This window comes from Silurus meridionalis, chromosome 4 (genome assembly GCF_014805685.1).
Source record: "Silurus meridionalis isolate SWU-2019-XX chromosome 4, ASM1480568v1, whole genome shotgun sequence".
In the NCBI taxonomy this organism is placed as follows: domain Eukaryota; kingdom Metazoa; phylum Chordata; class Actinopteri; order Siluriformes; family Siluridae; genus Silurus; species Silurus meridionalis.
The window spans coordinates 13,869,629-13,885,717 of NC_060887.1; the positions used below are offsets into that span (position 1 = coordinate 13,869,629).

The 16,089-nt window shown below is 37.2% G+C and overlaps 1 protein-coding gene across 3 annotated transcripts; it reads left to right on the forward strand.

The window, feature by feature from the left end:
- The first annotated feature begins 825 nt into the window (after positions 1-825).
- On the forward strand, positions 826-15,391 carry mapre2 (microtubule-associated protein, RP/EB family, member 2). Of its 3 annotated transcripts, none has more exons than XM_046848094.1 (7): positions 826-935; positions 8,741-8,868; positions 9,618-9,763; positions 9,854-10,070; positions 10,274-10,422; positions 11,135-11,293; positions 13,127-15,391. In XM_046848094.1, the coding sequence occupies exons 1-7, from the start codon at positions 832-834 to the stop codon at positions 13,208-13,210; spliced, it is 987 nt and encodes a 328-aa protein (XP_046704050.1). In that variant the 5' UTR covers positions 826-831; the 3' UTR covers positions 13,211-15,391. The 3 variants fall into 3 exon arrangements, with proteins under 3 accessions (XP_046704050.1, XP_046704051.1, XP_046704049.1); XM_046848095.1 differs by having other exon boundaries at positions 877-1,014; XM_046848093.1 differs by lacking the exon at positions 826-935 and adding an exon at positions 5,844-6,106.
- The last annotated feature ends 698 nt before the right edge of the window (positions 15,392-16,089 follow it).

Below are 16,089 nucleotides of genomic sequence, written 5' to 3' on the forward strand. Positions count from 1 at the left end.
AAGAAGTTTGAAAGACCAAAAAAAGTGATGACTAGTGAACTTTAGAGCAGGCAGGAAGGAAGTAAAGGAAGACAGGAAGAAAGGAATGAATGAAGACGCCATAAAGGACTGAAGACGGACAGGAAGGAATCTAGGAAGACAGGATGGAATAAAGAAAGGAAGACCCGTAAATGCAAACGGGAAAGAGTGCAAGAATTAACAAAAACAAGTTATTAATCTCTAATAGAAAGGGTAATGTTACAACAGTAGGTTTAGACCTACGACAAAGCATAAGCTACACGATGAAGAATATTCAGGTGAAGTTCAATTGAAAACGTATAACTTATTTTATTTTTTTTATAATAGTGCACATTAAAGTGCATTAACGCAAATTGCAAAAAAATATACAGAACGTAAATAACGGTACATAAGCTTCACCAGGAAACAAAGGGAAAGTCAATTGAGCTCGAAACATTTTTTTTTTTCCTATTTTATATATTTCCTAATTGAGAAACTGTGGTGTAGAAAAAAGTGAAGACGAGCACGAGAAAGAAGGTAAAATGACAACAAAAGAACTGATCTACTGTTTATAATAGTGTGGTCACGTGGTAATATGAGAACTGCACGTTAAAATGCATTAACGGGGTAAAAGGTTGCGTAATAATATTATTATAATAATACACTGTGTTAATGTACAGGGTGATTGTGTTTATCTACAGGTGGGAACTGTATAGAAGGTGCACCAGCAAGAGCAAAAGTGAATGGAGCCAGAAGCTGATTTTTTTTTTTTTTTTTTTTGGATGACATCCTAAGTAAAAAAAAAACCTCCTGTGGTGTGTGAGGAGTGTGCTGATGTTTTTTCTGGGTGTGCAGTGTACACACGCCACGCTGCTGTCGGACAGACAGACAGACAGACGGACGAGGGCGCGGTGTGTGAATAAGAGGACGCGCCGGAGGTGGGCATTGAACACAAGCCGCTGAGGAGAGAGAGAGTGTGTGTGTGTGTGTCCAGGTCGGAGTTGAGGGAGTTTACGGGTGAGTCGAGTTTGGATCCGAGGTGTAGATCAAGCGGCATGAAAACTAACCCAGATCTGATGCTCATTTCCTTTTTTTTTTTTAACACACAGAGACAAATGGACAGCGAGGTGAAGGAGAAAGAGAGTAGGGTGTGTGTGGGGGACATGTCCGGAAGTCGAGCAGCGCGCGCAGCTTTGAGTGTGCTAGACGCTAGCTAGATTAGCCGTCATATCAATTGACAAGCTGTCAGTATTCTTTTTTTTTTATTCATTAATTTATTTGTTAACTAATAAAATAACAACGCTGCCATTTGCATTGCTTATTTCTTCCTTTTTTCTCGTGCCACTTTCCTTTCGATATAAAAAAAGTGTCCGATGTATGAAAATCGGACGTGATGAAGAATGTTAGCATGGACGCTAGCTAGCGTTCTTTGCCTCTATACGTGGAAATGGGTGCAAGTGTGAATGCACACGTTTCAAATGAACCCTGAAGTTAAAACTTTGCATAGCCGCTTGGTTTTATTTAACAAAACAGTATTATTTTTTTGTTGTTGAAAAAAACTAGAATTAAAAGCAAAATCCAGCTGTAGTGAGTGTGCTGGAAAAAAAAAAAAATCAATAAGGCATTTAGAAGCACAAAAGGCTTCAGAACAGACTGGTACAGATTCACTACATCTATTCACTAGCACTGGTCACTGGTTGCCCCCCAACCTCAGCATGGGCATGTGAAGAGGATTTTAACATTAGAATCAACTCAAAAGTGCAAAAGGAATAAATAAAAAAAAACACATTTGCATCTCATGCTGTGAGAGAAAACTAATCAGGAAAGGAGTGATAAGGTGAAGGTCCTGATACCACAGCGGAGTCAATATTTCTTTTACAATGGAGTGTTTTATTTCTCTTACACCAAAGTAGTTTGTCGTCGGTTCCAATTTTTCGTTTAGAGAAGAGCGACGCCGTATTATTCATCCCTTTCTACCTACACCTTACTGCTAAAAGATATGTATCCTCTGGATCATGTTATAGCAGCTATAAACACACAATCCCAAATCAATGATAAGGATTAAAAAAAAAGAAACCTAACTAACAAAAATGTTACCGAGAACCCAGAAAGGGTGGACTCTTCCATCCAGAAAGCATTAAGCTACAGATTTACCTCGGAAACTTTCACAGCACGGACACTGGAGTCTCCGTACGTAACGTTAACTAATAGAAGTCTTCTTCTTTATCTAACAATTAGGTCAATTGACCGAAATAGAAACGATTGTTTCCGATCTAACCTGCTCTGTGGATCTTCCACAGCTTTTAGCGAAAAAACAATACATGCTCTTGATAAATACAAAATTGTAATCAGTGAGAAAATGCTGTTGTATAAGTGGAATAAAACACTTCAGGTGGTGCGTCACACCTCCTCCTACCCCTCATCTGTTCCAGCAACAGCACCCTCATTAGATATTTTGTTACACTTTTTTACACTCCTACAAATCTTAGCATTTTATTCATCCCCGAGTTTAGCAAATTGCAGACGAGTGGAATCAGGTGCATTAAAAGCAGCACTACGGTACTTAAATCTTGAACTTGTCTCCAATTTCCACATTAGACGTGCATTAGACCTGCATTAGACCATGATGTACATAAGAATAATGGGGTATATTTTGATCCAAGCGTTTGTCTAATAGAAGGACTGTATTACTTACATGTTGAGCCACAGAGCTGCGGGATTCTGATTAGTTGGAAAGTGTCGATTGGTTTTCTGTAGCGGTTGCGTATTTGCACCTCTCAGGGTCGTATTAACACACGTTTCTACGTTAACGAATAACATTATGGATGCTGAGCATTATCTTAAAAGTTTGTTTTGTTGATGCGGGAATGTTTTCTGTCCAGTATCAGTGCTTTTTTTTCAAGAAAAGACTTTCTGTCTCATTAAATTTGTGAGAAAGGAAATGAAAAGGGTGGTGAGGGGAAGACTGTTTATATATAAACGGGTAGGAAGTCCAATGAATTTTTTTTTTTTTTTTAATAAGTCAGAAATTGCAGTTGTGGTCAAATCCATGTGGTATGAGAGAAGCGAAAATGGACTGCCCTCTCACACCACCCTGCCATTGGTTATTTTCCTACAACTAACTGAAATCGTTTTTTTTATTTTTTTTTTATCACGTGCCAAATCTAATCTTAGACCGATTCGCCACTTGTGGCTCGTAGCAGCTCTGGTACCAGTACTCTTAAAAGAGAAAAAGAGTGACTGATCTTTTTACCCAGTAGGTAGCATGCACGCTCAAAAGCCATCCATCCCACAAACATCCATAACTGGCCAGGCACACTTTTAACAATACACTGAGAAAGGTATTATTAATGGATAACATGATACTCTGTGATAGTACGATTCTATATCAGATGTTAGGATGAAAATCTTCTATCGATTCATTTTTGTATATTATTTTTTATTGATAGCAACATTCTGCGTAGTTAACATCATCAGCATGATCCTGAAATGAGCTTGTAGTCTCCTGGTGGCTGTCCTAGGGGTTTTGAATGATCCTATGCTGTCCTCCTTCTTAATGCACTTTAATTAACTGTCTATGCAGGGTTTATAAGCTGAGATTTGTATATATTTTTTATGAGTATGAATTGTTCTCGTTAGGATTGTTGCTCAGCGAGAAACCCATTTTAGGATGTTTTCACATTTGGACCGAGTCTATAGCCAGGATTCACACTTTATGGCCAAAAGAATTTGAAGAATGTCTCATAGACATATGTCAAATGTGCGTATTTTTGATCTGGTTCCAGATTTAGTTTTACTTGTCTGTTCATTATAATCTTTTTACTGGGAGGATTTTAGTAGATTTGTGAATATGCAGTGTGGCTGTATGAGGTAGTGTTTATTTTGACAAAAGCGCATTAATGAGGTCGGATACTTGTGTTGTGATGTTGAGGAGGCCTTGTATGTACTTGGTGTTCCAGTTCATCAATGAAGTGGTGATGATCAGTGCTTTTAAATGCATTACAGAGTTTGAGTCCTCTGGAAGTCTGGTTTTATTTTTTTTATCACGTGCCAAATCTAATCTTAGACCGATTCGCCACTTGTGGCTCGTAGCAGCTCTGGTACCAGTACTCTTAAAAGAGAAAAAGAGTGACTGATCTTTTTACCCAGTAGGTAGCATGCACGCTCAAAAGCCATCCATCCCACAAACATCCATAACTGGCCAGGCACACTTTTAACAATACACTGAGAAAGGTATTATTAATGGATAACATGATACTCTGTGATAGTACGATTCTATATCAGATGTTAGGATGAAAATCTTCTATCGATTCATTTTTGTATATTATTTTTTATTGATAGCAACATTCTGCGTAGTTAACATCATCAGCATGATCCTGAAATGAGCTTGTAGTCTCCTGGTGGCTGTCCTAGGGGTTTTGAATGATCCTATGCTGTCCTCCTTCTTAATGCACTTTAATTAACTGTCTATGCAGGGTTTATAAGCTGAGATTTGTATATATTTTTTATGAGTATGAATTGTTCTCGTTAGGATTGTTGCTCAGCGAGAAACCCATTTTAGGATGTTTTCACATTTGGACCGAGTCTATAGCCAGGATTCACACTTTATGGCCAAAAGAATTTGAAGAATGTCTCATAGACATATGTCAAATGTGCGTATTTTGATCTGGTTCCAGATTTAGTTTTACTTGTCTGTTCATTATAATCTTTTTACTGGGAGGATTTTAGTAGATTTGTGAATATGCAGTGTGGCTGTATGAGGTAGTGTTTATTTTGACAAAAGCGCATTAATGAGGTCGGATACTTGTGTTGTGATGTTGAGGAGGCCTTGTATGTACTTGGTGTTCCAGTTCATCAATGAAGTGGTGATGATCAGTGCTTTTAAATGCATTACAGAGTTTGAGTCCTCTGGAAGTCTGGTTTTATTTTTTTTTTTATGTTTTAATAAGGCAAACCTTTCCTTGTCACCAGAAAACCTGAAACAAAAACAAACATCACGAGTTTTACTTAAAGCTTTACTTAAGAGTTTCTACATCTAATGCAGCTCATCCAGTTTAATATGAAATGAGTCCCAGGACCAAAGATCGGTTCTTTGGGCCCCGTCTGGCTTTAAAAAATAGGCTTGTTATATTATCTCACATGCTGTATTTTTGATTTTTTTTTTTTCGGTGGGGCAGATCCGCATCTGGAAGGATTGAAAATGCATAGGGTATATATATATATATATATATATATATATATATATATATATATATATATATATATATTTTTTTAATTTTATTTTTTTTGCATTTCTAATCCTTCCAGATGCGGATCTGCCCCACCGAAAAAGAAATCAAAAATACAAATTATTATATCAAAAATATATATATTATGTGCATGCATCTGGAAGAATGTGCAAGGCAGAAAACACACAAAAAAAAGTAAAAAAAATCTAATTTTTTTTTTTACCGGAATAAAATGACAGGTTAAAATCTGAATCAAATCTTTGTAGTGTAAAAGGAAAAAAATCAAAATCACACCACGTCCGATTATTGAAAAATAGTTCACTTATAGCACCTCCCAACGGCTGAATGGAGTATTGCATCGAAAGTGCACCGCAGTCAGAAGCCTTTTTGATCTTTATTAATTTAATTTTTAAATACTTTTCCTTTAAACAGGAAAAAAACAATACAAATATATTTAATATATAGATATGTATGCCCTCGACGCTTTTAAAGAACACCTGCTAGGTTCTCGAATAAAAATTGTTTTATAACGATAACGAAAATCACGGACACTCCTAGTCACGTGGGGGTGTCGCTAAGGGGTGACGTCACCACCGAGCTCAGCGCGAGACCCGCCTTAGAAACAAGCCAAAACTCCCCCCCCCCCGATCCTGCCGTCTGTTATTATTATTATTATAGCGGTTCTTTTATTATCAGTGGTATTAATATTAGTAGTATTTTTCCGAGAGCGGTTCCAGATTTCTTTTTTCCCAGACCCAAATGCCAGGTCCCACTCAAGCACTGTCCCCGAACGGAGAGAATAATAACGACATCATTGAGGACAATGGAACCAACATCATCCCTTACAGAAAGAACACAGTGCGAGGAGAACGGGCGTACAGGTAAAATAAGCAAACAAACAAACGGAAAAAAAAACAAAACAAAAAAACGCGTAAATCTGATGATTAAAAACACCACCCTTAAGTAAGGCTTTAATGTAATGCAGAGAAACGCAATGCGCGGTAATGTTACATGGTCGCTTCCTCTCAATACGTAACTGTGTGTATGGAAATTGCTAGAAATCTTCCCAAATTGGACATTTTGAGCCTCTGGACACCGTTATATTTTTGTGGAAAAAAATTATGAAATGCCAGAAATGTCATGCACCATCCTAGCGGTTTGAAAACGGTACACGAAGAGGCCTGTGTGTGTGTGTGTGTGTGTGTGTGTGTGAGGAAAAAGACACTACTAATATATGCATATATAATGTATTTCTATTCAGCATGTTGATCTCACACAGATTTCACTTCCTGGCATATAAGATTAAGAACAGATGAACGGATTCCATATTATAGATCCTTTTCCATTTTGTTCAATTTCCCACCTGTATTCTGAGACGGTCCGCTTCCCGAGATATGATTGAACGTGGCGATTTCGCTTCCTCTGTTTTAATTGGCTGTTGCGTAGCCGTGCGGATTTCTAGCCAATCCCGGGTTAGTGGGCGGGGTTTGTTGAATACAGGTAGGAGTATCTCTCCCCCCCTCCTTTATGCTAATCTTAGATTAGGGACTGATTTAGCGGCTCTAATCATCTCAGCGCCGGTTAATGAGCAACTTTTTAATCGAGTTAACACCTTAAGCAAGAACTTTGAAGCTTCTTAAGCAAGACATCACTAGGTTTCTTCAGATATAAACCCAAACAGATTTATTGCACCTATCAGCAACATAAATATATTTCCCTCACATAGTTGTTTTCTGATGGTTAAACTTTATATGATATTGTCTATATCATATGTTTCCATCCATATCATCACCATCTCCCTTTTTCCTTTTTTTCTGCAGCCTTTTGTATGGGATGAAAAACAGGGTCACCGTGGTGAACACACACATTTCTAATATAGACAGCTGTTATACACACCGGCCTTCTGTCTGCAATGTTTTTCACAACAGAAATGGTTTTGTGTATTAGAGACTACAACGCTGTCTTCTACACTCACTTTCTTTTTTTTTTTTTGTATCATTTGCTTAAAAACTTAATCGTCACCCGCATACTTGCTTTTTTTGCGAATCGTTTTGGCATTTGTAATAATTTAGTAAATGTTATAATGTTATAAATGTGATCAAATAAATGTTTATTGACGCGTGGATGCAGAACACAGTTGATATGTCTATATTAGGCATGTCCAAATGTTTACAAAATCAATGCAGCATTGTATTTGTATTATTACATTTACATGTTTTCCAAGGGAATCCTAATATATAGTGTTTTTTGTGCCTCAGACAGTCTTGTTCTTTTTTTACAGATGTATTTATTGATTTTTAGGTTTTTTTTTGATACATGCTTTCTTTGAGAGGATTTATTTTAGTATTTTTGAAGGAGTTTTCATTGTTCGAGCTTTATTACAGTAACTTTTAAGGTTTTAAGGTGTAAAGGTTTTAACAGAATGACAAGTTTGAGGTGTTTTTTTTTAGAACTTCCCAAGAGAGGGAAAAAGGGAAGAGAAAGAGAAAGATAAGTGCCAGCTTGGCTGTGATGGGACTTGAACCTCCAAGCTTATGATCAGTCACCACTATCAAACCACCACTGCTATAATGCGAGAGAAAACAGGATCTAACGAACAAAATGTACATTCCAAACATGGCTTTCATATTATAACTTGTTAAATGTAGGTTTCAGTTACATTTTTAAAAAAAGGGAAAGAAAGTAGCGTATTTTTCGGACTATAAGCCGCTACTTTATCCCCACGTTTTAAACCCCGCGGCTTAAACAACGAAGCGGCTTATTTATGAATTTTTCCTGGGTTTTTCCCGATTTCACAAACTTCAAGCCAAAAAACTGAGCGACATAACATTAGACCAATGAAATTTCCGAACGGAAACGAAAAAACGCAACTCACCTGTGTTCTGAGCTGCACGGCTTCGGGAGAAAAAAATATTTTTTTTAAACGCATGATGATGCCAAAAGATAAACTCCCGAGTGAAATAGTTGTGAAAGGAAGGAGGAAGACAGTGAACAATGACTTACTTGGTCGGCTACTGTTTAGATACAAGCCGTTGTAACGCGTTGAGTCTGGGTGAAGGGAGAGCTCGCTAACTCCAGTTGCAACAGAAATCGCATAAGCACAGACAGATTTCCAAAACTCGTGCTTTTTTATTTTTCTTGGCAACATCGTTACGGGTTAATCAAAGAAACTTAGAAATGAGCATCAGAAAATAATAAGGACATATTCCTCGGTCTTGCACACACGCAGTAATAGCGGAAGAATGCAGTGGCAGGCTATTCTCAAAATACCGGAAAATAAAGGAAGCGCAACATATTTCACCCGTTACACTGTGTGTAACGTGTCTTTCGTTAAAGCCTGTGTAAAGTACATTAGTGTAGATTAGTGTAGCGGCTTATATATGGGTGCGCTTTATAGTCCGGAAATTACGGTACTTTCAGTAGAAGTGCACTTTTTCACCTTGACAGGTTTACATTTGTCGAGAAGATGTCTGAAGCCAAGCCACTGAGTAGATGATGATGTTTGTCGTTCACAGCTGGGGCATGGCGGTCAACGTGTATTCTACCTCAATCACCCAGGAGACTATGAGCAGGCATGACATCACGGCCTGGGTCAACGACCTGCTCAGCCTAAACTACACGAAAGTGGAGCAGCTGTCTTCAGGTAAACTCTTGTGTTACTCTGGCAGAGTGTCATAGACTCCAGTGTGCTGTGCAGTGTTGTTTTCCTGGAAAGTAGCTGTTCAGGGTTAAAACAAGTCTCTAACAATATGATAATAACATGGAATAAGCGGTTATAAGCTGGAACAAGTGTTACATTGGTGCACAACACTTTTGTGGTGTTTTTCATTTTTTCCAGTGATTGTGTGTGTGTGTGTGTGTGTGTGTGTGTGTGTGTGTGTGTGTGTGTGTGTGTGTGTGAGAGATAAGCAGGAGAGATTTATCTATGTATTAAATATTTATGGAGTCTCAGACCGTTCCAAAAGTCTCCAGGACCCACGATTTTCTTTTTTTTCTTTTTTTTTTTTACAGTTACATGTACAGACAGGTACTAACTTGTTTTGCAACATTTCACAACTATCAACGAATAGTAATAAACATGACAGATGATCAAATTAGATTAGCAAAATGCACATTGCATGGAATGCTTTTTTTTTTTCTTATCTCAATCCCATCCTTTAACTATCTCATTCCTATGACTCTATCTTGCTTTTATGCAGTTTTATGACCCCAACCTAATAGTTTTTATGCTTTATTTATCTCGTTCCTTCTCCGTAAATCCCACGTTCTCGTGCGTTAATTATCTTGTTCACTTGCCCCATCAGCCGTTGATTATTTATTTTTCTTATTTCACACTGTGATATTTTGCTACACCTCTATCATACTCTCGTGCTAAACCTTTTCCCGTTTCAGGTGCTGCTTACTGTCAGTTTATGGATATGCTATTCCCTGGCTGCATCAGTCTTAAGAAGGTCAAGTTCCAGGCCAAGCTGGAGCACGAGTACATTCACAACTTCAAACTTCTTCAAGCCTCCTTCAAGCGGATGAACGTGGACAAGGTGAGGGAACCGGAAAGTCAACAGACAGAAAACTAATAACAAATATCGGAATACAGGAAGGAATATTAAGTGAAACTGTCTGACTTGCAGATAATTCCAGTAGAGAAGCTAGTCAAGGGTCGATTTCAGGATAACCTGGATTTCATCCAGTGGTTCAAAAAGTTCTTCGACGCCAACTATGATGGTAAGGAGTACGATCCTGTCCAGGCACGTCAGGGGCAGGACGCCATTCCTCCTCCAGACCCCGGGGAGCAGATCTTCAACCTGCCTAAGAAGTCACCCCATGCAGCCAGCTCTCCCACAGCAGGTTAGTCTTCACTCCTGGCTCACTTCTTAACATTTAATGGTTAATTAACCAACTAACTGGTTTAAACAGGGCCTGATGTGCTACCAAATTAGTCTCCACTAAATCAAACCCTGACTGCTTTCATTGACTTACTGCATGGAATAATTCATGAGTGAAGACTAACAGTGCCATTTGCTAACTTTTATACCAACCATGTGACCCAGGGGCAGCTAGGTCAGCGACTGCAACCCCCAAATCGTCCACGTCAACCTCGCGACCCTCTTCTGCCAAAAAGGGCCCTGTAACGACAGCAGCCATCCCGGCCAAGGGCGAGAAGGAGCTGGAGGCTCAAGTAGCGCAGCTTAACGAACAGGTTCACAACAGCTTCCCTGTTTACTTATTGTTATTTCATATTTAATCCACGGTTTGCCTGAATTCACTCACTAATGATCTGTCTGTAAGGAGGAAAATACTGTGGGGTATGTGGTTATAGGAACTGATTCAACGACACAAAGTATTATATTCCAGTAACCGCATATTCGGACATGTTTTATTCCTTTTATACCACAGCGGTTTGCATGAACAACTTTTAATTTGCGAAGGCTAACCTCATGTTTATCCATTCATGGTTAAATTCCATTTTAAATCACTGTAATTGACATAGTATTGGTATTTAATCATCAGTGACTGTGGTGTGATGCAGCCCAACCAATAGATACTGTTGATTTTTTTTCCATTAACGACATGCTATGAAACATTTTATTGCTTTGCATTCAATTGTATTAACAAACACATGTTTTATACATTTAGAGCTACATTTAATGTTGTGGAACTTCCATGAAACAAGTTGCTTCCTGTCATGACTGATTCTTACACAAAGCATGAATCAAAACCTCTGTCTTGGGAATATGGAGACTCCTTTTTCACACAAACTTGTAAAATACAATCATTAAAAAAATAAAACTTTACCATGTCTACTGATGTAAAAAATGAATCTTTTGAATTCCGATGAATTATGTACACTGATTTTAGTGTGGCCGTGGTCTTGGAGAGTTTCTGTAACTCCGCTCTTGTTTCCGCTGTAGATGAACACGTTAAAGCTGGCCCTTGAGGGTGCGGAGAAGGAGCGGGACTACTACTTCGGGAAGCTGCGGGAAGTGGAGCTGCTGTGCCAGGATCAGGGCCAGGATAACGGACCCTTTGTGGAAAGAATTATGGAAATACTCTACTCCACAGATGAACAGGTTTGTTCTTTTTCTCTTTTACATGTACATTAGGATTTAACGGGAAAGTTTCTTGTGTTCAGAGTTACACATTTGATGACGTATGGATCAGTATAACCTTAAAATTAAGGGTTGCCAGAATTCACCTGAGTTGAAGATTAAAAAAACTGGGGTTTTTAACCCTGCTAAAAAAAATCAGAGATACAAAATTAGGACTGAAGAAGGAAACTGTGTTTCTTTTTTTTTGCTGTCCAATGTACTATGATAAAGCACTAAAGGAAAAATCTGTTACGATGATGCACTTGGAGTATTGAACAATTTTTTTTATTATTGATATTTTACATAGTATACATTGTTCTGCACACTTATGACCTATTCTATACTATTACATCATTATTATATCACTCAGGTTAATATACACATATATGCAGCAAAAACAAGCATAAAAAAGGATAGAGAGAGAGGAAAAGAAATGACCACAGCAGAAATTTGGATCCATTTACTCTATGTATGTCAACACTGGCTGCCAAATAGAAAATCTTCTCTAGTGTAAGATGATTCATAAGATCCCTGATCCAGTGACTAAAAGTAGGTGGAGATTTGTCCTTCTATTTATGCTATATAAGACGGCTTGATATCGAGGTTGAAAAAGTAATCATATTTTTTTGTATAATTACCTAAACAGTGTTCTGTAGTTAAGCCGGATATGGCAAGAATAAGAGAAGGGTTAATAAATAAACACAAGACTTCTGGAAGAAAATGAAATATTAAATGCCAGAAATGAACAAGCTTAGGAACCTATCGCACAAGGATCAATATTTAATGAACATTTTTGATAATTTTGCATTTGTCCAGTGTAGAATCAACCTCTTCTATTCAAACCTCTCCACCATCATGGGCAGGACCAAAGAGCTGTCAAAGGACATCAGGGAATAAAATAGAATGGGCTACAAGACCATCAGCAAGAAGCTTGGAAAGAGAAAGAGACCACTGTTGGTGCGATCATTCGAAAATGAAAGAAATACAAGATGGGTCAATCGCCCACTCGCTCTGGAGCTCCCTGCAAATGATGATTCTGAGAAAGGTGAGGGATCAGTTCAGAATTACACCGGAGGAGCTTGTTAATGATCTCAAAAGAGCTGGGACCACAGTCACCAAGAAAACCATTGGTAACACACCATGGTCTCTCTGCCCAAGAACACTGAAGATGGGTGGTGGACGGGTCTTCCAGCATGTCACTGACCAAAAACATACGGCCAAGACAACAATCTGATGGTCCTGTAGCCCATTCCAGCTTTGTGCAGGTCTACAATCTTGTCCCTGACGTCATTTGACAGCTCTTTGGTCTTTCCCATGGTGGTGAAGAGGTTTGGATGGAAGAGGTTGATTCTGTGACTGGTGTCTTTTATACATATAATGAGTTGATATTAGGAGTTCTTTCTTAAAGGTACAGGAATAATCTGAGTGTGTGCAAGTCAGAATTCTTGCTAAATACATATTAATTAATTCTAGACTGTTCATTTCTTTGTAAGGGCGTAAACTCACAAAATCAGCAGGGATCAAATAATAATTTCCCCCACTGTATAGAATACCTGTAATCTTAAATATTAATTTAACAAAATACTTTCCACAGTTATATTATAAATCTCATATTATAAAATTGCACTTTTTCTGGAAAGAAAATGCGCCCTCGTCTGATTATTTAGTCGTGTTTCTCTCCATCAATGAGGTCCGAATACCAACGTGTACTATTTTCAGGATTAAATCCCCACAGTGCGTCTCAACTCTAACAGCTAACTACAGAGTTTTGAGAATGATGTGGGTAACGTATGTATTGTGTATTTATTTGTTCAGGAGACTGAAGGAGAAGGAGAACATGAGGCTCTGGCACAGGAAGCGGAAGCGGAAGTCCCCGACGACACACAGGATGAATATTGAACATCACCGACACACACACACACACACACACACACACACACACACACACACACACACACACACACACCTTTGCCGTTTGTGAGTTTTGACTTTTATTTTCTGTTAAGATGGCACAAGAGAAAATGTCCAGAAGTCCAGACATTTTGTGAAATGCATAATTAAATCTCGTTCCTGTACATGCCTCAGTATAAAAAAAAAGAGAGAAAAACAACAACAAAAAACAACCCTTCATATTTCTACCACAAAGTTGTTTTCCTGCTCTCCACAGCACTATTGGTTTGATTTTAATAGGAATATTATGAAGGTTAAACGTTTTTATTTGATTTTATTTGATTTTTTAAATATACCACATGTGCTTACTGTTGTTTATGATCAGTCTTTTGGCAAACATTACTGGCTTTTTTGACTTTTTAAAAGTAGCAGCATAAAATAAATTAAACAACGAATATAAAGTGGAAAAATCCCTTGATTGTAAGGAGCTAATTGTTCGTTTTATGCTAGCAATGCCTGATCACACCACCCAAATGCTAAGCTAAATCTGATTCATGAAAAAAAATAAAACAATTAAAAAACACCTCAACGACCTCCTTACAAAACCCTATGTTAGTATTAGGTATTCTGTTAGTGAGTAATCAGCAGCCAGTTGCACCAGTTGAAGGCCACTTAGTTTAGCAGAAATATTCACTACGTTTAAAGTTTACACACTAAAAAAAAAAGATTACGGTTTCTCCTATTAGCATAATGTTTAACACAGTTCTAAGTTTGAACCTAAAACTCAGATTGTTTTAGTTTTCAGTGATTCACTCGAGGAAATGTTTTTTCCCCTCGACGATCGTAACGTCGCATAGGAACGTAACCCTACGTTCACACTAGCAAAGCGACAGGAGATTGTTTCGAATGTACGTAGTGACATCACAACTTTTTTCGAATCAGACTTTCTCAATTTGAGTATTTTAATTTAGATGTCACAAAAATGGCAACAATTTTTGATTGTTAATTAATTGATAGTTGTTGTTTTTGTTTTTTAGACCAATCCAATCACCTGAGCGGTCCTATGTTTAGTTAGTTCTCCTATAATTTTCACTTTGAAACACATCGGTCATTGTGATTTCATTATTAAATTTTCATTTTCAGGGAACGTCGTCGCCTCTAAGGTGAGCGTCGGTAGCCAATAGGGTTTTGCTATCAGTGCTAATCAATTTTTAAAGTTAACCACAGAACGTAAATACAGTGAACATATTTACAGGTAAAACTGTTGGGCTGAACAATTATCATTAGAATTTAATACACAAAACAAAAATTGGCAGCTAGTCAATGCTTACATGCGACAAACTACAAGCTAAACTAGAGACTTATCGCCATCTAGTGTTGGTGCAACCGGCTGTAGGAGTACGATTCGCAATATTTATAATCCTCCTCCCTCAATGTATTGATGGTTTGTATTTTGACCTCTATACTTTTGCGTCTAGATATCTGAATCGATGCGAATGCTTTTATACACCATGAGCAGCTTTGTGTCTCAGTTCGTTCTTGTTATTTGATAGACTCCAGTGTATTTGTTTTACAGTATCTTTGTGACATTTTATTTTGTCATTTTTATTTAGAAGCCTGCCACGTTCTGAGGAAAAAGAAGGAAAACCTCGAAATTAATAAAAGAAACGTGTATATCGAAGATATTTTAATATAATTTTAAATAAGTCCAGGTTTTAGCAGGAGGACGTAACGGTAAATCTCGGTCAGAAACGCAGTGTTCCAGTGCATCGTATACTGTTTCATGATGATGTTGCATTTATTTCCACTACCAAACTCCACAACTCATTTATTATTGTGTACAATGAAGAGGAATGTAATGTACTGTAATAACTATAAATAGAAAATGCTCTTTTTTTTGTTTGTTTATTCTCTCTCTCTCTCTCTCTCTCTCTCTCTCTCTCTCTCTCTCTCTCTCTCTCTCTCTCTCTTTCCCTCATTATGCATTCCCCAAACAAACTGTGCTGCATGTTTTCATTTTTATTTGTGAATAACTTGACCTGCTTTTTACATATTTAATATAAAACAAAAAAATGTTACATGTTTTTTTTTTCTTGTTTGTTTGTTTTTGTATGTTTAACCTGCTTTTTTAAATCTCCAGAGAGATTTAAATTTGCCGTAATAAAAAAATCTGTCACTTTCAAAAGGAAATGTTTGTGTGGAATTTATTCATAAAACTATATAAACTTTTAATGATTTATTAATATGATTCATTTGTAGATCATTACAGCGTATTTTTATACTATTTTTTATTTATTTTACTAAAGAATTTGATTAGTATTTTCTTAATGTTTATCATATATAATCAATAAATCATATATACAGAAATATGTTACTTTTATGATCTTTTTGGCTTTTATGTCTATAAAATGTTTTATGTCTATAAATTGTGATAATATATGCATAATTTATCATTTCTTATTATTTCACATATTATGATATAACAGAGCATTGCATCACAGACAGGAATCTTGTGAGAATGAATGCCTAAAACAAGAAACCAAATAAACACAATTCAACAAGCTCTGGCAGAAGCATCAGTATTAACCTCGTAAAATGAAAATTTATGTGCATTAAAGTTTTCCTGGGGATTTGAAATTGTGTTTTTGTGACAATTCTGTAGGAAAGGAAATGCAAAAGTATAAATGGTATTTGAAAAACGCTTAACTGTTTTAAACTAAATCTTGACTGACCTTTCCTCACAATGTCCAGCCTTTTTTTGAAAAGTCTGTCTTGAAATGGCCTTGTAATTGTATCTGCGACCAAATCAATGTCTTTTGACATATATATACAGTACAGACCAAAAGATTGGACACACCTTCTCATTCAAAGAGTTTTCTTTATTTTCA

Bases quoted from the DNA above. Each gene is read 5' to 3' on its own strand.
- mapre2 (XM_046848093.1), top strand. From the start codon at position 5,985: ATGCCAGGTCCCACTCAAGCACTGTCCCCGAACGGAGAGAATAATAAC. The intron at 8,869-9,617 runs GTAAACTCTTGT...TTCCCGTTTCAG, and splicing joins AGTGGAGCAGCTGTCTTCAG to GTGCTGCTTACTGTCAGTTT. The intron at 11,294-13,126 runs GTTTGTTCTTTT...TTATTTGTTCAG, and splicing joins TCTACTCCACAGATGAACAG to GAGACTGAAGGAGAAGGAGA.